Below are 24,080 nucleotides of genomic sequence, written 5' to 3'. Positions count from 1 at the left end.
ACTATAAAATTGGTATATTTTTATAAAATTATAACTATCTTGACAAAACTAAATTTTTAACTTTAATGATAATACATCTCTTATAATTGAAATAATTTGTATTTTTCTTTCTATTATATCAAAAAATAGTTATAATATAGTATTTACTTATATATTTTACAACAACAAATATTAAAATAATGAGACGTGTCTTATTCCAACTTGACAGACATCTTAATGATTTCAAGCACATCATCACGAACAAGAGGAACAGGATGTTGATGGTCCTTCCCTGTCCCAAAGAACTCATTGCAGATCACCTCAAGTTCGTCTTTTTGAACAACAACTTCGCCATACTTTGATACAAGAGTGTGCATAAATAACTCAAGTTGTGAACAGGTGATGTGCATCGACTTGCACGCATCTCTGAGTCTGTCGCCGACTATTGCTTGTTTCTCACAAAGACGCAAAAAAGCCTCAGAAAACACAGCACATGCGAAACCATGTGGTAGATTGTGTTTGGTTGTCATGTAATAGCCCAAACCATGAGGCACAGAAGTTCCTGCGACTGTGATTGCAGCACCTCCAATGATAGAGGCATTGATTGTGTCAATTGTTGTGATGTCAAAAGTCGATACGTCTCTGTAGATCATCTTCATCCCGTCCAAACTAGCGGCAGACGATTGTGGTGTTGCTTTGACTGAGAGAAGTGACTCAACACAATGGGACATGATATCGGCGATAAGAGAGTATCTGTAAAGGGGTGGGATAGTCGCTTGGAATGTTTTGTCAATGATGGAAACTGTTGGGAATAAATGCCCCATCACACTTTTCTTGCTTCCGTTCGGGAGTGTAAGAATTGAGTATGGAGTCACCTCGGTACCACTTCCAGAGAGTGTAAGAATACATACTAACGGAAGTCCAACTCCACTTTGAGTAAGTACATCAACACCTTTTGCCATCATGCACACTGACTTCGCCGCATCAACCGCAGACCCTCCACCAATGCCGACAACATAATCACAGTGCTCTTTTTTAATTAAATCGACGCACTCTTCACAAGAGACGTAAAGAGGGTTTGGAGTGATCCCTCTGTAAATAACAGGGACTACATGTTGGGTTGTAAAAAAGTCGGTGAGTGTTTTTATTATGCCCAAATTGTCAGATGAGTGACTAGTGGTGACTATAAGGGGCTTCTTTCCAAGCTGGATTTTTGAAAGGTTGTCGCTGAGGTTTCCCTGTACAACCTTGGTAGTGTATAAGTCTTTGTATAATTCCATTGCATCTCTCAGTTCAATGTTGTTTCAGTTAAAAATTGAATTCTTCTGGACTGGGTCGAATGTGTTCAAAATGTTGCTTTCATCTAGTTTTTTTTATTGTAACAAAAGTGTTAAAAAAAATAACAATATTATAACTAAAGGTTTTTGAATAATTAATTATACAATCTTAATTAATAATTTCATATTTGGATTATCATAATTATTACATCTTTCAATAATGGTCGATCGAAAAGAAGCTTAAAGTCGTTTATAACAGTTTAAAGAAAATAAAATAGAGTTCAAATAATGATGTAAATGTTATATTTATAAAAATAATTGTGATTCAAAATATAGTAAAAACAGTAGTAAATAATATAAAATAGATTGTATAGTTGAATTAAAAAATACTTTTGAGGAGTGACCATTTGAAGTTAAGAACTATAATTAATAGTATATTAAACGATATATTTACTATATATTTAAAAATACCATCAAGCCTGTAACGCCAAGGGTTGGTATAAAATAGTACAAAAGCCCACCAATATTGCACAATAATATGTGAAAAAATAAAAGAAGGCATTAATGGGGAGGGTTACGTTTCCGATAAGTCGAGAGAAGGGAAAAAGAAAAAGAGCAAGAGAATAGAGAATAGTAAAAAAGATAGTAAATAATAGTAAGGAACCCTAGGTGTAAAATTTGAAAGTACTCAAAACTGGAAACACAGCCTCTTCAAATGAGTTCTAGACCATTAGTCACCATTTACGACGGTATTACAGGTGAAGCTGAGAAGACGCCATGCAGAATTCCAGCCGTGTTCCTTGCTCCAGTCAGAAACGACATTGTTCAATTCGTCTTCACAAACCAAAACAAAAATGCCCGCCACCCCGAGGCAGTCAGCACTGAAGCCGGTAAACAACATTCCGCCATCTCATGGGGAACTGGGAGAGCCGTTGCTAGAATTCCAAGAATTAGTGGTTCTGGATCTGGCCGTAATGGACAAGGTGCTTTTGGTAACATGTGCAGAAAGGGTCACATGTACTCCCCACTCAAAGTCTACAGAAAGTGGCAAAAGAAGACCCCAAAACAAATTAGAAGATACGCTGTTGCTTCATGCATTGCCGCGTCTGCTATCCCAGCTATGGTCACTGCCAGAGGTCACCACATTGCTGGTGTCTCTCAAATTCCACTTGTTTTGAACTCAAAGAGCATTTCTGTCATCAAAAGAACCAAACAAGCCGTTTACATGTTGAAGAAGATCGGAGCTTATCCAGATGTCTTGAAAGTCATTGCATCAGCCACATCAAGAGCTGGTCAAGGAAAGATGAGAGGAAGACTCCACAAGGTCAGAAAGGGTCCACTTGTTGTCTATCATAACGACGAAGCCCAAGCTATCAGAGCCTTCAGAAACATCCCAGGCGTCGACTCATGCAACGTTGACAACCTCTCTGTTTTGAACCTTGCCCCAGGTGGACATATGGGAAGATTCATCATCTGGACTGAGAGCGCATTCAAGAGACTCAACTACATCTTCGGTACACAGAAAGCTATGGCACAAGGAAAGAAGGGATTCAGAGTACCAAAGGCACAAGCCGCTGTCCCAGATATGAAGAGAGTTATTGGTGCTGCTGAGAAGGCCAAGATCTTGAGAGCCAAACCAGAACAACTTGTTGCTTTGAAGAGAAGAAACCCATTGAAGAACTGGGCTGCTATGGTCAAGTTGAACCCATACTGCAAAATTGCTTCCATGAGAATTCAGGGTTTGAAGAAGGCACACCAATTCAAGGTTGCTAAAGGAAAGGAAACTTACGAGAAAGTCAAGGCTGCCAAGGAAGAGGCACTCAAGAAGATCAACGAAGTCATCTATGCTAAGAACCAAATTGATAAGGATGGAAAGAAGGTCAAGAAGGTTGTACCAAAGAACTTGATCAAGAAGACTTGCACTTTGTCTGCAAAGAGACAAGTCACTTTGAACAAACTCAGAGCTTTCAAGAAGTTGAATGCCAAGAAGTTCCAGGAGAAGATCGCGTTCTAATGAAAAAAATTGAAGTGGTGATGGTGTCTTTTTAGGTTTTTCAAGATAATTTGGAGAGAGTTAATACCATAATTCATTCTATCATCTTATTAGTATATTTATAGTACTTAAATAGAACGCAAATTACAAAATAGATTGGTTAGAGTCTTCAATAATCGCCGAGTTTGAAAACTGGTGGGACTTCCTGTAATCAGCATCTTTGATGGTAACCTCATCGTTTGCCATCAATTTAGTGAATGTGTCTCTGTTCTTTTCTGCTAGTGTGTCGAAGAATCTCGACGTGGTGTTGAGTATGATAGTTTCGGATTGCTGGATAAGGTACTTCTCATCATGGCGACTCACCGCTTCTGATATAGAGTCTAAAGACCATATAATAACTGCGTGTCATGTTTGTGTGTTTTAATTGTTAATAAGAAAGAGAACAAACGAATGACAATTGCTTCGATGGTATCAGGGATAAAGTGCGTTCCCGAGATGAATAAAATGTTGTTCATGTAGTTTCCAGTGATTGGTTTGTATAGATGGAAAGCGCCACGAATACACATTTCTAAAGTTAAAAAAATAGAACAGATAATAACAACAGTGAACGACTGTTTCGATTGGAGAGAAACAAAGTGGTTCACTACGTGTTGGTATGATACGAAAAGGTAGATACAGAAAAATATACAGAATATCGCTAGAAGCGAATTTTCCGAGATAATAACCCAAGTATTGACGGTAACGGCGAATGTCCCATTGTCGTGACATTCTTTGTTAGAAAGAATGTAATAAAGAAAAAAGGCTGCCAATATAGTTAGGGCTGTAACTACATTTGCAACTGCTAATACTATTTTGACCCGAAAAGTATTGACTACTTTGATCTCGTTTTCGCAAAACATTTTACACCAGTAATAGTACGTATAACTAACCAACGCAAAACTGATATAATACCCAAGACGACTAAAGAAAAACCCACCACAACCTTCATGGTCATAAGTGAGTGTAATACCATCGGTTGAAAACGCTATACGTTATTGAGAAAAGTGTGTGGATCGACAAACAAAAGGATTTTATTAAGAAGAGAGCTAACAGTATCGAATGTTCTGTTGCATTCCGTTGACACGTAAACCGACTCGACATAAAAAACGAAACTGCACCAAAGTAAAAAACATAAAAAAAACTCTCGACTGGGCCTTTTGCATCGTCGTAACTGTTTGGTAATTGTCCCATTATCAAAATTCTAAGTTCTTCTTTTTAGTTCGTGTCGAATGGATAATTTCTGGAATATTGTGAATACTTTATTTTTATTTACTCTCTCTTTGCCCAAATATGTTTTCTTTCTATCGCTTTTGTAATGGTAAATATCATTTCTTTTTTGGAATGTTTGATTTAAAAATTGAAGTCTTTTGTTTGTAAGTATTCAAATCTTTTTAGTTGTATTCTATTTATTTAAACAACAGAATTATTATTGATTAAAAAAATTTATAAAGAAGTTTGTTTAATGACAGGAAGACAAATACGTTAGTGGAACTATTATCTCTAGTAAATATTATTATTAAAATGGATTAAATGGTTCTTTTGTCAACCTATATATATCTATTGTTATATAGAGTTTGCGACAATATACAATCAACGTCGACGTTTTAAAACCAAAACAACCAAGTAAAGTGGTTAAAAACTATTCATAACGATATAACAGATGATATATGCTGTACTAAGTGTTTTGCATGTGTATTTTTCTTTAAAGCGTCAAGATATGGCAAGATGAACTTTTTAAAGAAACTCTCTCGTTGGTTATCGGTCATCATTTCAACAATTCGCTGGACAACATAGTTGGCGTAGGCGTCGCAAACCATCTCTTTGACTTTATCCCCATCACCTTCCATTCTAAATAATTCATCGACAAATACGTTTTGTTCCTTTTCTTCACAACACCTCAAACACTTTTCAACGACGTTGCTGGAGTATTTCTTCATCGCATATTCATACAACTTTCCTTTGATGTTTTTGACAATTGCGACACGTTGAGAATTATTACCATGTTGTACAAGGTGCTGAATCACATAGTTGCCGTATTGGTTGACTGAAAGGTCCCACACATTTTCGATGAGTTTTCCTGCGATTGGGAGAAACGCGGCTTTCTCGATGAGGCGCTGAACTACCCTGCACCCATATGCATGCTTTGAAAAATCAACAACCTTCTCTTTTATCTCTTTGATGATGAACCCTAGCCCTATTTCTGGGATTGCGTCGATAAACTTTTGGATGACATGGTTTCCATTTTGGTCTTCGATAAACAGAACGACATTACTCTTCATCTCATCTGCGACATCTTGAAGACAACTGGATGGAAGGACATCCAACATTTTCTGGATGACGCGGCACCCATACGTGTTGAGTGATAGACGTACAATGCTACCTGATATTTGTTTGAACACGTCGACGATGAGTTTAGGTGGTCCATACTCCAACAACTTCTGTACAACATAATTTCCAAAAAGGTCTATTGTCAAGTCTAATATAGCGGGTTGGATAATAATAAATATCTGAGAAAGTTCATCATCAGTAGCAGCTTCGATAAATTGTTGAATTTTCCGAGAGCCTTGTTGGTCTTTACAAAGGGTTTGGAAGTTGTGAGGTTTCCCTTTCACGTTTTTCTTTTGAAAAGAAGGAGGTGTGTTGACTAAGTCCTGGAGTCGCGAAGATGTGATGAGAATTGTAGCGTCTGATGACCGATGAGAAAGCGTAGGGGGTTGTTTTTGGTGCAAAAACGAAAACATTGAATTGTCTGAGTTCATGAAGAGAAAGATGTCGTCCGATGAGTATGGCTTTTGTAGAGACGCATCTCGGGCCATGTAAGCCTCAATGGATGTCTCAACTTGGTACGAAAACATTTCGACATCTTTTGGGCTCATTTTCTCCTCATCAGCTAATAGCAAAACTGCGGAGCGAGTTGCGACCCTCATCAAGGTTTGTATCTTATTTTTTTTGTGTTTTTTTTGTTCACTTTTTTGTTTGGAATGAAAAATGGTTTATTCTCTAGTTCTTTATAACTTAATAGTTGCCCCCAATTTTACCCGTTTTTTCACGTAAAAGCTGGCTGACATAAATTGTTGGAGTTTCTTGAAATATATTTAATTATAGAGCTACTGATACAAAAATAGAAATAGTATAATATAGTATATATACTATATCTAATAATTTTCAAGATTTATTAATATTTTGGTTTGATCAATAATTTACAAATTCTATTTATTTAAGTTACAAATAATGCCCGAAATTAAAGGTGGTTAATGACTCTCTATATCAAGAAAGAAATTGTCAGTATTTATAACTTTAATACACCACCAGCAATAAAATATGGACAATTTCAGGAAAATTATTTGGGTTAATTTATATTAATTGGATTGACAATTTTTTTGAATGTTAAAAAAAACTATATTCTTAATTAATTAATAGTATTTAATATTAAAAAAAACAAAATTTATTAATAATTCAATTTTTTGATCTAAAAGAAATACCGAGTTAGATTTAAGTTGTTCAAAACCAAGAATCAGAAACTGAAAGAACGAAGTTTGAAAAATGTATAAGGTGTTTATTATCATAAAAACTATAATAATAGTCGATAATAATATTTTTCATATAAATTTACAACAAACAATAATCAACAAATTAACTTTCTTTTTAAATACATAAAAACAAAGATAGGAAAAAGGGAGTAAAAGTTGGGTTGATAAAAAATTTAAAAATACAAAAAAGGATTTTTTGGTCGGGTTTTTAATTTAAAAGAACGGGAAATAATTGCATGATATCAAACAAGGAAAATTGTAAACTGAATCAACTTGGAACTGGAGAATTAGAAAAGCCTTCTAATCAAATGGCCGAGTTAGACTTAGACGACTTACTGAACACCGGTCTTGAGGACGTCAATACAGTGAAGATTGATCCTGTTTTTGAAAGTTCGTCGACACAACCATCCCTTTCAATTCAAAAGAAAGTCAACTATAATACGGTTGACACAACTGTAAAAAACACATCCTCTGTATCACCACTGTCTCCTGTTTTTATTAAGACACCACCACATCTCCCGAAGGCACGTTTGAGCTACTCACCAAAGTTTTCATTTCCAGAAAGCAAGGGTTCATCATTAAGTAACTCTCCAGTCCTTTCAAATGGATTTTCAAAGCAAGAACTCAAGCCAGAAAAAATTCAGACAACGGTTCTTGGTGATATATCTCCACGAAATGTCTCAAAGACATCGAATGGGAAGCGCCTTAAGAGAAACTCAGTTGACAACATTGGCGAGTTTTCAGATATTTACCAACTCTCTGTCCAACCTGTCATCCCAGGAAATCCCAACACAAAATACCTTTCTATGGACAGAATATACTCCCAAGAACAACTCTTTGGGTTGTGTGTCGACGATTTATTTAATTCGCAAATGAAGACCGACCCATGGTCATCAATTGTACTACCAATGGACGAATGGACAAAGGTTGAGCTTAAACAGAGCGAGGTATTAGTCGACTTGCAAGCGAACAAGGATGGATTTCTGATTGAAGTAGGCCCAAAGTCAATCAAGAGAAAAGGTGATTTGTACAAATATAATACAATCGACATTGATCTCGATTTCCCATTCTACAAAACGTTCTTTAAAGGAAAGAAGACGACAAAGTACTACATGGACAAGGAGAAATACACTCTACTTATTGTCGATAACTCAACAAAGAACAAGAGAGCCATCTTAAAGACGGGGAAGGAGAGCGTGAGATGTGTTGTGCCAATGGGGGTCGACCCAGCTAAGTATTTGCCTGCATTTCCTAAAGTTGAGAAGAAGCGACCAAAGGTGAAGTGCTTTGACAAAAAGACATCTGCAAAGATAGAAAACGAAATAGACAGAAACGAAGACATGACGATGGTGTCGACATATCGGATTGGAGTGATATACATCAAAGAGGGGCAGAACACAGAGAATGAATATTTTGCGAACGACGAAAGTGACTGTTCAAAGGACTTCTGGGACTTCATGGATTTAATTGCAGAGAAGATTGAACTGAAGGGGTGGTCTAAATTTGCAGCAGGCCTTGACACGAAGCATGGGTGCACCGGGAAGTACAGTTACTTCAAGCAAGTGGACAAATACAGTTTAATGTTCCACACGTGCCCACTCCTCCCAAATCAGCCGGATGAGACACAAAAATTGGAGAGAAAGCGACACATAGGTAATGATGTTGTTGTCATTGCATTTTTGGATCGAGACCGTGTGACTCCATTTGATCCAAGGTCTCTCACTTCACACTATACAAATGCGTTTATTGTTGTACAGCCCAAGAAAGATTTTTGTGATGGTGCTATGTGTGAGGGATACACCGTCAATGCGACAACTACGCCAAGCAACCACCCATTCCCTCCATACATTCAAAGCTCTTTCATGAAAAGTGGAAAGTTATTTCAAGAGTTCTTCTTGAAGAAATGTTTGTTCTTGTTGAAATTGGTTATGGTACATAGAAAAGTTTGAGACTTAAACATAGTGATCAATGCAGAGCGGATGATGATGCACAGCACAGCTTTTTTGTCAAATGCAAGAAAAACACGTGCAATGCAACTCGAGTTGATCGGGAAGAAGTACTTGTAAGACTATTTTTATTCATTGAGTTTTTCAGTCATCTTCTCGTTCACACGAATAGATCCAAGTATAGTAAAACTATGGTAAATAAAGTTCTAAGCATACTTCATAACTGAACAACAAATAGATATCAGCAGCATTGTGGATGAGTATAGAATTCAAAGTAAAATAAAAGGAAGAAAGAAGAAGGGAGATTCCAGTAAAAGAAAAGATACAAACTATTCAATGACTTATAATGATACAACGAATAATTGCTCGAGTGTGTTAAAATAGGCCTTTCGTTTAGAGAAGGCCGATGGGGTCTTATCGAAAAAGGTTAGAGGCTGAGAGAGTTGTGGGTTGATCAGCCGGAGGTCATCGGTAGAAAAGACTAGAATTCCCTTTCTATCAACCGACGATTTACACTTCTTGAGAAGAAAGTCGTTGATCTGCTTCCCCATCGACCTGATTGCGGCCTTGTCGTAAAACACTTTGTGGTTGAAATAGATTTCTGAAAATTTATGAGCAATTACCGTGAATTTACTCCCACGAGTCCCACGCTTCTTGACGTCGTAGCCGTGCTCCTGTGCCTTTTTAAGTAAGATGTTCAGGCCAATTGAAACCCGATTTTTGTCGGAGTGTCGCTTGAGTTGGGAAACATCGGCTATGATTTTGGATTCCGCGGAAGCAAGCCGTTGACATTCCTCTTTAATCATTTCTTCAATTTGAAAAACTTGCCCTGCTTTTTCCATCGACACAATTTTGAAGAGATGTGAAACTTTGTTTGAATATTTTTCAGGTACTGAAATGTCGAAAGTATAGCCCTCTTTAACTAAAATCCCCATTAAAACAGACTGTTGAAAAGCTTCCCACGATTTCGACTGCCGCTTAAGGTATAGTGCCTGCGATATCCCCTCGTCATTACTTCCTCGCTGGGGTTTACTCATCAATTGTCCGATAGAATTTGGAGTTTCATCTTATATGCCTTCATTTTCTTGGAGTTATTTGATTTCTTTGTGTGTTTTCGGGATCGGCATGCTTTGGCGGTCAAAACGTCACTCAAGCAGAATCTTCGCAAACCGTCTGAATTTTCTTAACCTGCTCGTGGTTCTTTTTTTTCCTTATTGCCAAAGTACTACTTTATTTACGAAAAGAAGTCAATATCTTAGTCATTCAAGTACTATTTGAAAGGAATAATGTAACTGTTTTGTAGAATGAAAACAATAAAACGCATTTCGAGTCATGTGGGTTTGATTGGAATTCCTAAAATACACGGATTTCCCATTTTTGGTGGAAAAAATACTTTTTTTTCAAAAATGGTATTTTTTGAACAACGAAAACAACAAATAAATGATTTTCCCAAAAACATACGTTATTGTAATGCAAATTATTTGGAAAAGCGCTAATCTCTAAATTGTTTTTTTGTTTTTTTCGGGAGCAAAAAATTCTCTTCCGAAAAAAAAAAAAAAAAGGAACAAATTCGAAATTGTATTTTGATGAAAACTATTAAATATAATTATTTTACCACCATTTTTTTTTGTTTTATTTTTGGAAAACTCATGTCATTGTCATAGATTATAGTAAAAATATAAATAACTTATAGTTTCTTAACATCCCGTTTGTATAGAGAAAAATATACAGACTTTTAAGTTCTTTTTCTTTGAAAAAATCATCATGAAAGTTAAAACTCTGAAACACGAAATAATACATAGTAAAAGGAACTACAAAACGTGACATTTGTCATTACAAAAAGGTATTCATGTTTTGCATCAACTTTTGAAGTCGAAAAAATTGTTTAATATTTTGTTCGAAATGAAAATTTCATTGAAAACTTAGATTAAACAAAGAATTTGATAACTGATGTTAAGGTTCAACCTTAACAATACAAAACCAATCAATCAATTTCGACGACTTCAGACAATAGAGAAGACCCTTCCTTTTGACTCAAGTACCTCACTTCATTCCCATTTATCTCGACATACCAAGAATCACGACCAGCATTTTCGCAGATGTCTTTCATATGTGGGTCAATAATGATGTCGTTGTACGAACAAGTGGTACCACAGAGACAGGTGCAGTATTGCACTACGTGCTTGACGACATTTTGGATTTCATAATAATTGGTGTGGTGGCAATGCTTTCCGCGACTTGGGTACTTCAAAAGCCTTCCGTTTGTGTCGCGAATTTTAACCACCGTCTTCTTGCTATACTCGACAACAACATTTTTGGTCTCGTCGTCCATACATTTTTCGACCAAAACATCAATTGTGCTGTAATCCCCGTTGAACGCGACCAACACATTGTTATTAGAGGTGTAAAGAGTATGTTTGCCAATTGACAATTTCTTGATAAAGTCGTTTCCTAGACAAAGACAGTAACTGAATGGAAATGTATAGAACTCATGGGTTGTTAAATCTGTGTCGTAGAGCGTTACTGCTTCTTCCGGGCTTTCATATGAGCACTTTTTACTTTTAAAACCGGGTTGTGTGTCATGAACGATTTCGGGTAATGGTGCCGGTAATGCAATGACGTACGTTGTTTGGTCGTTGACCTCCAATTCGAGTTTTTTGGATATATTCATGACAGAAGACGTCACAACAACGAGGGGAAATAATGCCTGCTTGAGGTAATTCACTGGGACGGGTAGTTTCTGTCCGAAGTATTGTAACATGTCTTGTCCAATGTCATTTGAAATTGGTTGGTTAATGTACGGTTTCAGTTCGTTGACTGACAAAAAGAGGGTCTTGGCTAAATTGATCAACTTGATTCGTTCGTCTTTGTAGAGAAGTGACCCTTTGCTTATAATCGTCTGCCGGGTGAGGTGGTACTCCTCGCAACGTAAAAGGACAAAGTATTTTTCTGAAAGTACTTGCCACAACTCAACTTCTTCGTTTTCAACACTACATGACATTCAATTCCTTTAATTTGAGTTTTTCATCTTTTTTTTTAAGATAAGAATTAAGGTGAATACAAGAATATAATTATTTGTATCTTTTTCAAATTATTTACAACAATTGTGTACTAAATATTGGGAATTATAAGGGCAATGGATTTAATCATTTTTTTATCTTTTTTCAGAACTAACTTTGCTCATTCGATGAATAATCAATACAATAGAACACACCCACAGAACCCAAACACCCGTTTCAGACCTCAACCAAATCCCAACCAAAATTACAACAGATTTCCTCAACCTAATTATAACACGTTTTCGCCAAATCCTTATTACCCAAACATACCTCTTCAACAACCACAACAAATGATGCAACAAACAGTACCATCACCATATTCCACCCCATTCTCTACTTTGCAACCTCAACCAATACAGAGACACAATGTTAATGAGACAAAAGAAAAATTCTTCGACAGAGTTCAAGAAATCAATGAACAGATTTTCCCGACATTGACAAAAAAGATCCAAGAGACAGACGAGTTTTATAAAGATGAAATAGCAAGAAAGGAGGCTGTGCTCAAGAGTCTTCAACAAGAAGTCGAGAACAGCCGTCGAGAGCTTGCTTTGAATAACGAAATTGTCTCCAATTTACAAAAAGACGCAATAAAACGACAACACGAGGACACTCAAAATATTGAGATAAGGCAGTTGAGAACCATCAATTTGAAAGTTTTACAACTTCAAAAAAAGTTAGACGAAGTTAACGGAAGTAATGCCATGGAAAGCAAGAAGGATAGTGAAATCAAAGATATGTTTTTACAAGCTAAGGATGACAAAACACAATTGAAAGATGCCATTGACAAACTTAAGCAAGAAATCGAACACAAAGAAATAATTAAAAAGGAGAACATCAAACGTGCTCGAGATATGTCTGATTGTAAGATACAAGTCGAGTCGTTGAAAACACAAATATTAGAGGTGGAAGACGCAATCCAAGCAACCGAAATTCATAACAAAAAAATGATCGACCACGCCTTTGAATTGTGTTTATCCAAATGAGTAAACACTAAATTTGTAATAGACTTATTGAATATTTGTTATTCTAATTTTTTGTATAAATGAAGCAAAGAACAACACAGTTAGTTACATACACCAACACTGTGCTTGTGTTGAGTTCTCCTCAACTTTTGGCTTGATTGCGATATTTAAGCTCTCTGTGATTTGTGGTGCGTCTTTCATCTGCATTTTAATCTCTTTTGCTAACTCGACAAATGCTTCCTCGACATTAATTGCATGCTTCGCTGAAGTCTCAAAAAACTTCATTCCTTCTTGTTTTGCAAATTCAGCGGCTTGTTCAGTTGGAACATTTTTCACTGCATCTTTATCTGCTTTATTGCCAATGAGCATCTTAATCACGTCAGGAGAGGCGTTCCCCTCTATCTCACCCAACCACTGACGAACATGATTGAATGACTGGATGTCTGTCACATCGTAAACAATCTGCTCGATTAGTTTCTTTTCTATTAACATTTATCTTTAGTTCTGCAACTAGCAAACTATTTCTTGGTCTTGCAAGTTTAGTTGATTTATAGTTTTAATAATTATAACTTTTGTTTATCACTTATTTGCTTTGAAATAAAACAACACGGTTGGGAGAAAAACGAATATTTGTGTAGTAATAAGAACAAACAATGATTCCATGTGAACCACGATAGTATGAAGCAGAAATGGTCCGAAAACGTTCTTGTCCAGCTTGCTATGAGTTTCTTCCATTTCACAAAAAATTGAACAAACCAGTGTCCCACTAGAAGTCAGAATAATCGAAGTGGTGTTGACAATAACAAACAATTTGAAGCTTTGCATTTTTGCCATCAATTTTCATCGTTTTAATTTTAAAATCAACACCAATTGTCGTGATGTATGTCTTCGAAAAAACGTCGTCTGCAAACCGTAGAAGAAGACAACTCTTTCCAACACCGGAATCTCCAATGAGAAGAATTTTGAAGAGGTAATCACTACATAGTGAGTTGCTGTTGAATTAGGTTAATTGCATTTTTGGTTTTTAGCACTGAAAACTAAATGAACAAACAAATCTTGTGACATTTTTTGACTTTACCAGTTCTAGTTGTAATTTTCATTTCATTTCCACAAAAAATTTGAATAACAAATATTCCCTTTTTTTACCGAACACACAAAATAACCCACTGATTTCGACTTTGTTGGAACGTTATGACATGTGTATTTACCACTTTAAGTGGTAGTATTATCCTTTTATTAAATCAATTGAATAGCTTCGGATGTTAAAACATTTAAACACTCAATCCCACATCATTAATTGAGAATTGAGTGTTGTTTTGAAGAGTGTGAAGAATTTACTTTAAAGAAATAAGAATCTTATTACTTGAGAAAGAAAAGTAATAAGGCTAAGTGGTGATAAAAAGGGATACCAAAAAATTAAAAGAAATGATTAGCAAGTTTTGTAGAGAGAAGAACACAAGGAGCTTGGTGACTTGATGTCGTTGTATATTCTTGACCCAATTTTTGTGATGATCTGGTAACATGTTGTTGGATATTTCGACTTTCTGCAAACACGGTCCATCTTTCTCATGACCTGGATTTTTCCCTCTGCATTATATTTTCTTTCAGTCAACGCTTCTCTTGCAAGGAATGTGCACATTTCACACTTGGCCTTTTGTGGTACATCCTTATCAAAAACGCCTTTTGTTGCTTGGACGACTAAGTCAGTGAAATGTTGGCTTTGGATCTGTATTTCTTGAATTGCTTTTTGTGTGTTTTTAACGTCTTTTTTAAGGTCGTCCAATACTGCCAATTTCTGTTCATCTGCATCTTTGATGAATTGTGTTTGGTTCAACGTCGACTCAACTTTGGCTACTTGTTTTTTCAACATTTTCAACTCGTTGTTAAGTCTTTCGTTCGTCGCTTCGTAAATTGCTCTTTCCTCACCAGAAGCCTGGAAAAGTGTTTGCACAGCAAGTCTCGTCTCAAACTCGGTCTTTTCAAGTTTCAATTTCAACTTCGTTTGGGTAACACTCAGTTGATCTCTCTTGTTGTCCACCTCTTCTTTGACACTTCCTTTGGTTAAGACATCGCCCAAATTCTTTCTTAACTCTTTTGCTTCTTGAACTTTATGCTGTAAGTAGGCGGCCCTCTCTCTCAATGAAATGACTTTACGAATCTTCTTCGTGCCAAGACGAAGCGATTTATTGAAACGTAATACCCCTTCTTCCCTCTGTCGTGTTTCCGCTATTTTCTTGTTTCTCTGAAGTCGTCTTTTTAATCTATCTCTCTTCAGTCTTAACATCACTCTGATATCATGTATCTTCTCTCCCTTTCTCCCACTCAACGCTTTGATACGGGCACTCACTCCATGTATCTTCTTTTGCAACTCAACAACTTGAACTTGTGCCTCTTCACGTGCAAGTTTCTTAATTTCCTTCACCTCTGCTTCATATCTTTCAACCTCGTCTTCAGTATGCTTCAACTGCTCGTTGATTTTTTTCAGTCGTGATGTACTCTCACTGACTAATCTCTTGACTTGTGGAAGTGCTGCTACCATCTTTGGCGAGGCAGAGTACTTCTCTTTTCTAACTTGAAGACGTGAAAGATATCCTCGAATGGATCGTTCTTTCCTCTCGAGGTGTATTAACCGCTTTGATCCTTTTCTTGCTTTCTTGATGACGTGTCGCTGTAACGACAACCCAATTCGAATGGACCTTTTTCGGATGAGTCGAATCTTTTTGTTCATTGCAGTGATCTTCTTAAACAACATCTTGCGCTGTGTCGAGCTTTTTTCTTTCATCAACTTCTTCTCGACCATCCCACGTAACCGGCGGAGAAGTACAATTTTTTTGTCCAATGCAAATTTCATTTGTCTCATCTTTGAAAGTTTCTTTTCCTTCCGCGCAGCTTTTTCGTCGTAGAACTTTTTGATTTCATCAGAAACGGTCTTGAGAGAGACGCGAGCAATTTTGACATCGTTTTCTATTTGACCAAGACGTGTCTTCAAATCAGTTTTCTTTGCCGGTTCCATGTCTTCAGTGAGGACCATTCGCTCAATTTTGTTGTATCGCTTCATCAAATTTTGGATTCTCTTTCGAATGTCAGTTCTTTCTTCCTTGAGTTGTGTAATTTTCTCTCTCACAAGTTTCCCAGCAATAATTTTCTTCTTTGCTTCATATTCATTTTTCAAAAGAGCGATTTGTCTATTTATCCCTTTCATTACTTTTGCGTTGTCATTCACACGTTGTTTCAACCCTTTCATCTCCAATTTGATTGTTTTGATTTCATTTTTGGCCTCGTTCTTTTCAGTTTGTGTGGTTGCTGAAAGTTTCTTTTTCAATGCGGCTTCCTTTCGTGTAACAATTCGCTGCAAAACTGCTTTGTCCCTGCTTAACTGCGTCTTGACAGTTTGTTGCTTTTCGACAAGAATCTCCTTCTCCTCTTTAAACTTCTTTTTAAGGGCTTCTCTCTTGTTCATCGCCTTCAAAAGGTCGTCCAACATCTGTTCTATTTTGCTCTCCTTTCTCTCTGCTTTGACTATCTGACGTCTTATTGTGTCATATTCGCCATTAACGATACCAACGCCTTTCAATTCCTCCATCTTTGTTTTCATTATTCCAATTTGTGCAGTTGACATTTCTTGTTTTTTAATTAAACTTTCGATTTCTCCAATAGTCGCATTGTTTCGCTCAATTCGAATGTTTTTGAGTTCGTCACATTGTTTTAATGCTGCTCTTCGTTTTCTCAGTGCTGTGTTGTTCTCTTCGACTTGTTGCGCTAATTTTTGAAGCTTATTTTGCATTTTCCTCAGTTTTGTTTCAGTCTTCGAGCACGCAGCGGCGTATTTTGAAAGGATGGAAGTTTGTGCTGCTATGTTTGTTGTATCTTTCTCTTTCTTTGCTTTGTTCAACTTCGTCATAGCTCCACGTTTGAGTGAGTCGTTTTCCTCCATCCTCACAACATATTTGTTCATATTGACTTTGACTTCCTCGACGCGTTTCTTGAGACGTTCTCCTTTTTTTTCACATTTTGTCACCAATACTTCCAAATTTTGTTTCACAGTTGGTTGTTGTTTGTTGATCTTCTCGATGTGATTTTTAAAACGCGGAATAACTTCTTTTACCAAAGAATTTTTGACTGACGCGATGTCGATCGTCACATTTGTCTGTGGTAAAGTGTCACCAAGTGCCAGAAAAACCAAAAGTAAAAACGGTAGAACATGTGCCACCATTGTTTTCTATAAAATAGGATTTTTTAGTTTTTTTAGTTTTTTTGCTAAAATCATATTTTTCAGGTTTTTTGTATGATCTTTTTTTATTTTTTGTAGTTCTTTCTGAACTTTTGGAGATGTATTAAAATAACAAATTGTACCATATTTAATAAAATAAAATTTGGTTTATTATAGTACATTTAATCACAATATTTCTCGTTTTTATGTTACTATATTTATGTTAATACTTTTATTATACAAATCCAGTTGAACAAAAATTAATAATCAATAATTGTATTTATTATAAAAAAGTGTATAATAAAAAAGGGCGATTAATTATGAAAAAAGATCGTTTTTGGTGTTTGGAAGAGATGATAAGAAAAATGAAGAACAAAATGTACAACACATAAGTTACAATTTACAGACTACTATTATTCGAGGATGCCTGGGTTGCTGCAGCGCTGGAAATACTGGGGTTGTTCGTCCTCGTTCAGTGCGAAGTTGCTTTCAGGTGTTTTATTAGTAAGGGATGGTGAAATATGTGGAACAACAGAATCTGATCTATCAATGGGGGTCGATTGCGAAACGAACTGAAACTCTGTATTTGCCGAGAGTATAGCCGCGACCTCATTATCAGCCAGTTCAGTCAAAGGTGAAGACGAACGTTGTGGTCTGTTTGTTTGTAAACTGTCTTCATCAGAAACAAATAAACATTGCCGTAAAGGAGATGGAAGAGCGTTAGTCGACGACCATTTACGTGTATCAGAAAGTTTGTAACTTCTATGTTTTGGCGTGTGCGGCGCGTTAGAATCCATCACCTTGATCTTCTTCTGGTATCCCTGTCGCTGTACATCCATGATTTTGTTCTGATGAGTTCTCTGAAGTTTAAATAGTGTGTTTTTTTTAATTTAAAATTTTGTCCAATCAGTATTTTTTAATATCGAAGTTACGGCGTTTTTCGGTTGTGAGTTAGGTATTTTTGTTTGTTGATTATAGAATTGGTAGGTAGAAAGAAAAAACGGGAAAAATAGTTATTTTTCATAAGAAATCAACTTTGCCATACTATGTGAACAAAAAAAACGTTTTTGGGAAGAATTATTAAAGTTAAAAAATAGCAGGAGAAAGTGGATTGGTTCGGGTTTTTTTTAATTTAATTACATATTTTTCGCCAATTTCATATGATTTGAATTATTTAGTAAATAAAATTGTTGAGTTTTGTTCAAAATTTTTGAAAAAAAAAGAGTCGCCAAATAATGTTCGCCCATTTTGATACTCCGTCATTGACACTAATAAGGAGAATGCCTTATTTTTATAATTTAATTAATAACAAATAAAGAAATAATTAATGAATTATTATATATAAATATAACTAGTTAACTCATCTTTGTTATTCCAATTTAAAAATAAAGACTTTTAAACTCAAAAATTCTGATCTTCAAATAGGGTTTAATTTTTATTTATAAACAATTATAAGTATAATTTATTTTTTATTTGTTTAAAACTTTTGTATTTAAACATTAAAAAGCCATTTTAGTATAACTATTTGTAACAAATCGGGACAACAAGAGAATTTTATTTTTTTCGTTTATTTTGATTCATCATTATGATTGAAATTTATTAATTGAGGCGACTTTCTAATATCATCTTAATTGCTACAAAAACAAACGTTTCTATTCTAACTTTTCGGGAACATAATCACAATAACAATCAAAACCTTAGTTCTATTACAAATTGATAGTGTAACTTTTTATCCATTGTCTTGAAATAATCAAAATTAAAAAACACAATGGTGGTAGATATGAAATTTGATTGCTTTTAATTCAACCATTTTTTGTATTGAAATTGTTTTTGTTTTTTGGTATAATTTAATTTTTATTAAATGAACAAATAAATAGTTATATTGTTACCGTTTCCAATTTTAGGGCTGACAAACAACTTGAAAACAACTACACATAATTATCAATGAAGGATAAATTAAACTATAATTTATAGTTTGTTTAAAAATAAAAAAATGCCTAACAATCACAAATACAAAAATGATACTTAGTGTATAATCAACAACTTATAGAAATCCCAGAGAAAGTATAAGAGATTTCACTAAAACGCGGAGTATCATGTGCACGAGTAACAGCAAACATCAAAATTGACCAACTGCATTAACACATTGATTTCTACACATCAATTTAAAAATAAAATTTGAAGAAACCAATATTAATTTTTTAAATCAACAGTTTTATTCGTTGATAAGGAGCACTCATTGAAGGGATACAAGGAGCAGTGATGAAGACATACTGATAAATGGATCAAATCAAGACTTTTCTAAATGATATATTGATTTATTATAATTATAATACAGTATATATTCGATAATAGTCCAGTCCATGTTTCAGTCTTATTCGATATAAGGTCAAATAATAAAAACTTGAATAATTAACAAAAAATACCTCATTTTGTTTTTGTCTCAACAAAATTCCAAATTATATTTTCACCCAAAAAATATTTTTGCCATTTTTTATAAAAACTTTTATAATTCGTAATATGAAAAACAAATGCTTTATTTTATTAGTGTTTATTAAAACACAAAACGTCCGTTATATAATCATTAAACTGACAGATAACATAAACAGTATTAGAACGAACAAATTAAGAGCAATATGACAACTTTTGGTTTTAAAAATAAACATGCGTTGTTTTATAAAAATTTAACACGCTCCAACGACACGTTAATTAACATTATTTCGGTTTTAGATAAAAAACTCGTTTGCTCTTAAAATAATTTTAAAAATCATTTTAATTTTTTTAAAACTTAATGACAATTTGGTTTATGTATTGCCATTTTCGAGTTTTGGATAAGAAATTATTAAAAAATAGCAAAAAAAAGAAGTTGTTGTTTTTTGGTTTTTTTTTCAATATTTGATAAGAGACCTCCCTCTTATTTCATGGTCTCTTATCAAATAAATCCTTATAATGAATAGCCCTCTCATCGAATATTGACTTTAGAAAACAAAACATAGATTTAGTATTGTATATATTTAACCATTCAATATTAATTATATTAATTAATAATTATTTTTATTTTTGATGTGTTAAATGTTGGTGAGATAATACTTGTTTAGTGGAAACCAATAAATTATTATAAAATATATTAAATTTAATTATAAAATAATTCGATCAATTATATACAATTTAATTAGAGTCAGTCTTTTAACGTTATCTGGTGGACAAAAAATAGCTTCATTTTTGTCTAAACATCGGGCATTAGGTAAAGTGTGAAAAAACCCGAAACAATTATAATAAATTTTTGGGACTGCTCCCCGAATTATTCCATTTTTTATGGTCCAAAAGGCACCAGATAACGTTAAAAGACAGACTGTAGTAATTAATTCGAATAAATTAATTAAATTGGAATACAAATTATAGGGTTTCCAAATAATATTGACAAAATTATTAATACCGAAATAATGTGTTGTGTGGAATACACCCAAATATTGGGGAAGTAAACCAACAAAATAAAAAAATAACAAGTAAAAGAAGAGAAAAACTTCAAATTTGAACTTGAACTTTGTAAGACCAGAAAAACCCCGCTCTAAAAATAGATGAAGTGATCTTTTGTAAAAAGAAAAAAAGATCTGACAGAACTTTATGTCTATCCAACACACACCACAATCACCTCGACAACAAGACGACCGTATTTGCGACCAATACCTTAAATTATGCGAAAAGTCGTCACTTTTGTTTTCACAACTGTACGAGACATCATTTTTGGGTGAAGGGTGGAGACCACTATACCAACGCACGTTCACAACCTTCGCGAAATTGTGGAAACTCCAACAAACGTACAGAAGCGCCCTTGAGAACGGGAAGGCGAAATTCAAAAGATATGATGTGGGGGAGATAGCGGCAAAAATAGCGCAATTATATTACCACTACTATCTCAGGACATCAGAAACGCAATTTTTGATTGAATCGTCGACTTACTATCAGGAGATCAAAAAGCACAATTATTACAAAGAGGACTCTCTTATTCAAAGGTCTTTTGTTTTACAGGTTTGTTTCGATATTCTTACGACATTTTTTGGGCAAAACGTTTTGTGGCTTTTTTAACACTTTTACTTAACTAACTTTCTCACTTCACTTTTTCTCGGTGGTTTTGTATATTTTTAATTCTACTGGTTGAATATTTGTACTACCAAAGTGGTTTTAAAAATATGAATAATAAATGTCCAAAATTGGAACTGAAAAGCCACAAATGGTATTGCTTTTATTGTGATGAACGCTAATGTGTAGAGGACTTTGAGGTTCCACGCACGTTTCTTGCTTGTCTGTCTGTTAACTGACAAATTGAAACAAGGTGAGAACGTGTTGAGCGATTTTGCACTGACTTCGGCGCAGCTTGCAACAGAAAAGTTGGTGCAACCGAATTTCCAGTGCCACCAACTGCTTGCAGAGGAAATGAAGTACATAGTGTTGAATATTGTAAATTTCATTGTGACAAACAGAGAAGGGAGAATGTCGTATTCTGCGCTCTCTCGAATCAACCCACAAATTGTCTTCAGCACAAAACCAAAAACAACACAACCACATGGATTAACAATGTATTCCGCGGTGCTTCTCGACAACAAACCAAATAGTTTCTCGTTCAGCGAACTGTCCATTTCGCTTTTGAGAATGATGCATACCCTCGAGTTCAATTACCAGTTGACACGTTTGTTTTTCTTGCTAATTATTAATGAATATGTCGATTAAAACTAAACTCACATCAAAGCAAGAGAACAAATGAACGAATGGAAAAACCCAAGAAAGCATTTGCTGAGGAATGTGAGTATCCCTAAAATATTGAACTACATTGCTTCAACGATATGTGATATGCCAAACAACACGTTCATGTTGTTGTACTTGTCATCGACGGTACAAGAAGATGTTGTCCAAGGATATTCAAGTCAAAACGGACTCTTCATGGCATCGTATGGTAATCAACAACACGTCTTACACCCGGAGGACTTAATGCCGTTTTTGAGAAAACCAATTTTGTTGATCATCGATTCGGATGTTCAGAACTCTTTCATTCAACTGACTCAAAAAAGCTTCGATGTGCCTTATTTGAGTTTATTTGCACCAATAGGATCATGGCAATTACATACATGCCCGTTGCCAAGTGATTCTGTCTTCACAAAGACACAAAGCAAATACGTCCAGGTGTTTGCGAATAAGAAGGACTCAATTTTCAACATGTTCTTGAATGATTCATTGGGTGCGTTGTGTAGAATGACTGGTGTTGATCAAATGACAAGTGACACACGAGATGAGTGTAACAACAAACTTAAGATGTTCTTTGAGAAATTGGCAGAAGAGTTCTTCAGCTGCCAGAAAATGCCACAAACGATTTTGATGTTTATGAACGACCCCTTTGCACGCGTCATTTTGTTCAGGTTTGTCTTCTGCAGACTTGTCTTGTTCAGCCTGAAGTTGCCAGCTGACGCGGGCAGCACTAATGCTTTGTTGCCGTCGAGCAACCCACAAATACCTGCGGAGTTTTATGAGTGCGAAGCGTGTAAAAGTATTGTCAAAGAGATGTCCAACGTTCTCTCCATTTCGCAATGGTTCGACTTTGACGATGCATGAAATTTTGATTAACTTTTTTATCGTTCATATTTTTGTTCATTTTTATTCAATTTTTTGATATTTTGCAACACTAACAATAGAAACGAAAATAAAATTAGATAAAAAATGCAAAGAAAATAAGCACAAAAGCAACAACTACTGTTGGCTGTAAACCATTTTTGGAATCATCTGGATCGGCGTTTCGACACTTTGCTTTTTCTGGTTTGTTGAGTTTAATATCAAATGACTTTAAGAAGGAATTGTCCTTGTTCGAGACGGTGAATTTTTTAGACGAACTTTTGTCAACAGAAATGATGATGTCAGAATTGAACTCTTGGTATGTTTCCCCAACCACTTCTGTGTTGCATTGTTCGGTCGAAATGGTCAATTTGGAAGTGGCGAAAAACCTTTTGGATGCAGCCGTTGAAGGCAAATTGTATGAATTGGCTTTACCACACGAAATCAACGTGACAGTTGGAGTGAGTGCGTCCAACCACTTTTGGTTGTTTGATGATGCTGATCCATGGTGGTTGGCATGCATGACATCAACGCTACCAACAATATCAGAGACGGTACTTTCGATGTCATTGAGCGTATTGTCAAATTGTGTTGTGTACTTCCCACCAAGATCCCCTGCAGTGCAATACACAAAATTTCCATATTTGATTCTAAGACCAATGGAGTAGTCGTTTTCACTTGGGTATTTGTGTCGTTTCGGTGGTCACCAGTCACCATTAGTCCACTCTTTGGGCAACAGCGACACCATCACGAATAAAAATCTCGACTTCACTGTTCTCGTCTGGTGGGTGTATTTGGCTTGTTGAACACAACCTCGCCTGTTCTCGAATTGTACTCAAATAAGACAACTTCTTTGTGTTCTGCACTTGGCAACCATATAACAACATCGCTTTTGTGTACTCTCCAACGTTGTGATACGTGAAGGAAGATTCATCACAGCCATATGTGGAATCTCCAGTAAAAACACCAAAATCTCTATCAATATACTTCTTGGCAGTGAATCCACTAACGTTAAATAAATGCCATAACCCATTTTGGTTGTAGTATCCATAATGGTCCGTGTGCAAATGCGTCAGAACAACGACATCTAGTTCTTTTTTCCCCAAAATTTCTTCAACCCTTGTGGCAACATACTCCGCATTGGTTGGTTTGTGGTTGTTCAACTCTTCTCCCAAGTCAATAAGTATAGAATATCCACTTGGGTATACAATTAGTTGTGAGTCGGCCATCCCAACATCGAAAACATAAACCGAAAACTTGGAGACAGAAAGGGCACATAGTAGTAGAAACAAAAAAAACATCGTTTTTGGTCTTCTCAAGTTTTGTTAATTTTTTTATTTTAGTTAAAAAGGTCGAAATTCTTTCTTAGAAAAGTATGAGCTAGAGTTATAGTTTGTGGAGCTATAAACATATAGATAAAAAGGGAGTTTTATTTTATTAGAAAGTATAAATTTATTTATGATTTTTGATGGTTAAAACTAATA

The 24,080-nt window shown here is 35.3% G+C and overlaps 13 protein-coding genes across 13 annotated transcripts; 4 read left to right on the top strand and 9 right to left on the bottom strand.

Annotated features, from left to right (window-relative positions):
* Window positions 1-191: 191 nt before the first annotated feature.
* On the bottom strand, window positions 192-1,259 carry EIN_051660 (alcohol dehydrogenase, putative; the record flags this gene model as incomplete). The annotated part of the gene is made up of 1 exon (XM_004259724.1): window positions 192-1,259. The coding sequence occupies one exon, from the start codon at window positions 1,257-1,259 to the stop codon at window positions 192-194; it is 1,068 nt and encodes a 355-aa protein (XP_004259772.1).
* Window positions 1,260-1,971: 712 nt separating this feature from the next.
* Window positions 1,972-3,270, top strand: EIN_051650 (60S ribosomal protein L4, putative; the record flags this gene model as incomplete). Its single annotated transcript, XM_004259723.1, has 1 exon — window positions 1,972-3,270. One exon carries the CDS (start codon window positions 1,972-1,974, stop codon window positions 3,268-3,270), a length of 1,299 nt encoding a protein of 432 aa, XP_004259771.1.
* A 123-nt stretch (window positions 3,271-3,393) lies between these two features.
* On the bottom strand, window positions 3,394-4,479 carry EIN_051640 (hypothetical protein; the record flags this gene model as incomplete). The annotated part of the gene is made up of 3 exons (XM_004259722.1): window positions 3,394-3,647; window positions 3,698-4,273; window positions 4,311-4,479. 3 exons carry the CDS (start codon window positions 4,477-4,479, stop codon window positions 3,394-3,396), a joined length of 999 nt encoding a protein of 332 aa, XP_004259770.1.
* A 452-nt stretch (window positions 4,480-4,931) lies between these two features.
* Window positions 4,932-6,215, bottom strand: EIN_051630 (pumilio, putative; the record flags this gene model as incomplete). Its single annotated transcript, XM_004259721.1, has 1 exon — window positions 4,932-6,215. The coding sequence occupies one exon, from the start codon at window positions 6,213-6,215 to the stop codon at window positions 4,932-4,934; it is 1,284 nt and encodes a 427-aa protein (XP_004259769.1).
* A 911-nt stretch (window positions 6,216-7,126) lies between these two features.
* EIN_051620 (rap GTPase-activating protein, putative) lies at window positions 7,127-8,884 on the top strand (the record flags this gene model as incomplete). Its single annotated transcript, XM_004259720.1, has 2 exons — window positions 7,127-8,723; window positions 8,781-8,884. The coding sequence occupies 2 exons, from the start codon at window positions 7,127-7,129 to the stop codon at window positions 8,882-8,884; spliced, it is 1,701 nt and encodes a 566-aa protein (XP_004259768.1).
* A 221-nt stretch (window positions 8,885-9,105) lies between these two features.
* EIN_051610 (hypothetical protein) lies at window positions 9,106-9,801 on the bottom strand (the record flags this gene model as incomplete). Its single annotated transcript, XM_004259719.1, has 1 exon — window positions 9,106-9,801. The coding sequence occupies one exon, from the start codon at window positions 9,799-9,801 to the stop codon at window positions 9,106-9,108; it is 696 nt and encodes a 231-aa protein (XP_004259767.1).
* A 947-nt stretch (window positions 9,802-10,748) lies between these two features.
* EIN_051600 (hypothetical protein) lies at window positions 10,749-11,765 on the bottom strand (the record flags this gene model as incomplete). Its single annotated transcript, XM_004259718.1, has 1 exon — window positions 10,749-11,765. The coding sequence occupies one exon, from the start codon at window positions 11,763-11,765 to the stop codon at window positions 10,749-10,751; it is 1,017 nt and encodes a 338-aa protein (XP_004259766.1).
* Window positions 11,766-11,951: 186 nt separating this feature from the next.
* EIN_051590 (hypothetical protein) lies at window positions 11,952-12,806 on the top strand (the record flags this gene model as incomplete). Its single annotated transcript, XM_004259717.1, has 1 exon — window positions 11,952-12,806. The coding sequence occupies one exon, from the start codon at window positions 11,952-11,954 to the stop codon at window positions 12,804-12,806; it is 855 nt and encodes a 284-aa protein (XP_004259765.1).
* Window positions 12,807-12,890: 84 nt separating this feature from the next.
* EIN_051580 (hypothetical protein) lies at window positions 12,891-13,850 on the bottom strand (the record flags this gene model as incomplete). Its single annotated transcript, XM_004259716.1, has 5 exons — window positions 12,891-13,247; window positions 13,438-13,499; window positions 13,542-13,551; window positions 13,594-13,777; window positions 13,837-13,850. 5 exons carry the CDS (start codon window positions 13,848-13,850, stop codon window positions 12,891-12,893), a joined length of 627 nt encoding a protein of 208 aa, XP_004259764.1.
* Window positions 13,851-14,214: 364 nt separating this feature from the next.
* On the bottom strand, window positions 14,215-16,998 carry EIN_051570 (DNA double-strand break repair Rad50 ATPase, putative; the record flags this gene model as incomplete). The annotated part of the gene is made up of 1 exon (XM_004259715.1): window positions 14,215-16,998. One exon carries the CDS (start codon window positions 16,996-16,998, stop codon window positions 14,215-14,217), a length of 2,784 nt encoding a protein of 927 aa, XP_004259763.1.
* Window positions 16,999-17,408: 410 nt separating this feature from the next.
* On the bottom strand, window positions 17,409-17,834 carry EIN_051560 (hypothetical protein; the record flags this gene model as incomplete). The annotated part of the gene is made up of 1 exon (XM_004259714.1): window positions 17,409-17,834. The coding sequence occupies one exon, from the start codon at window positions 17,832-17,834 to the stop codon at window positions 17,409-17,411; it is 426 nt and encodes a 141-aa protein (XP_004259762.1).
* Window positions 17,835-20,619: 2,785 nt separating this feature from the next.
* Window positions 20,620-22,599, top strand: EIN_051550 (hypothetical protein; the record flags this gene model as incomplete). The annotated part of the gene is made up of 3 exons (XM_004259713.1): window positions 20,620-21,024; window positions 21,265-21,682; window positions 21,743-22,599. The coding sequence occupies 3 exons, from the start codon at window positions 20,620-20,622 to the stop codon at window positions 22,597-22,599; spliced, it is 1,680 nt and encodes a 559-aa protein (XP_004259761.1).
* Window positions 22,600-22,693: 94 nt separating this feature from the next.
* Window positions 22,694-23,897, bottom strand: EIN_051540 (hypothetical protein; the record flags this gene model as incomplete). The annotated part of the gene is made up of 2 exons (XM_004259712.1): window positions 22,694-23,273; window positions 23,410-23,897. 2 exons carry the CDS (start codon window positions 23,895-23,897, stop codon window positions 22,694-22,696), a joined length of 1,068 nt encoding a protein of 355 aa, XP_004259760.1.
* Between the last annotated feature and the right edge of the window lie 183 nt (window positions 23,898-24,080).

The sequence above is a fragment of the Entamoeba invadens genome (assembly GCF_000330505.1).
Source record: "Entamoeba invadens IP1 unplaced genomic scaffold scaff_1105074726711, whole genome shotgun sequence".
In the NCBI taxonomy this organism is placed as follows: Eukaryota; Evosea; order Mastigamoebida; family Endamoebidae; genus Entamoeba; species Entamoeba invadens.
The sequence above is the reverse complement of the archived record's forward strand: the minus strand, read 5'-3'. Positions and strand labels throughout refer to the sequence as shown.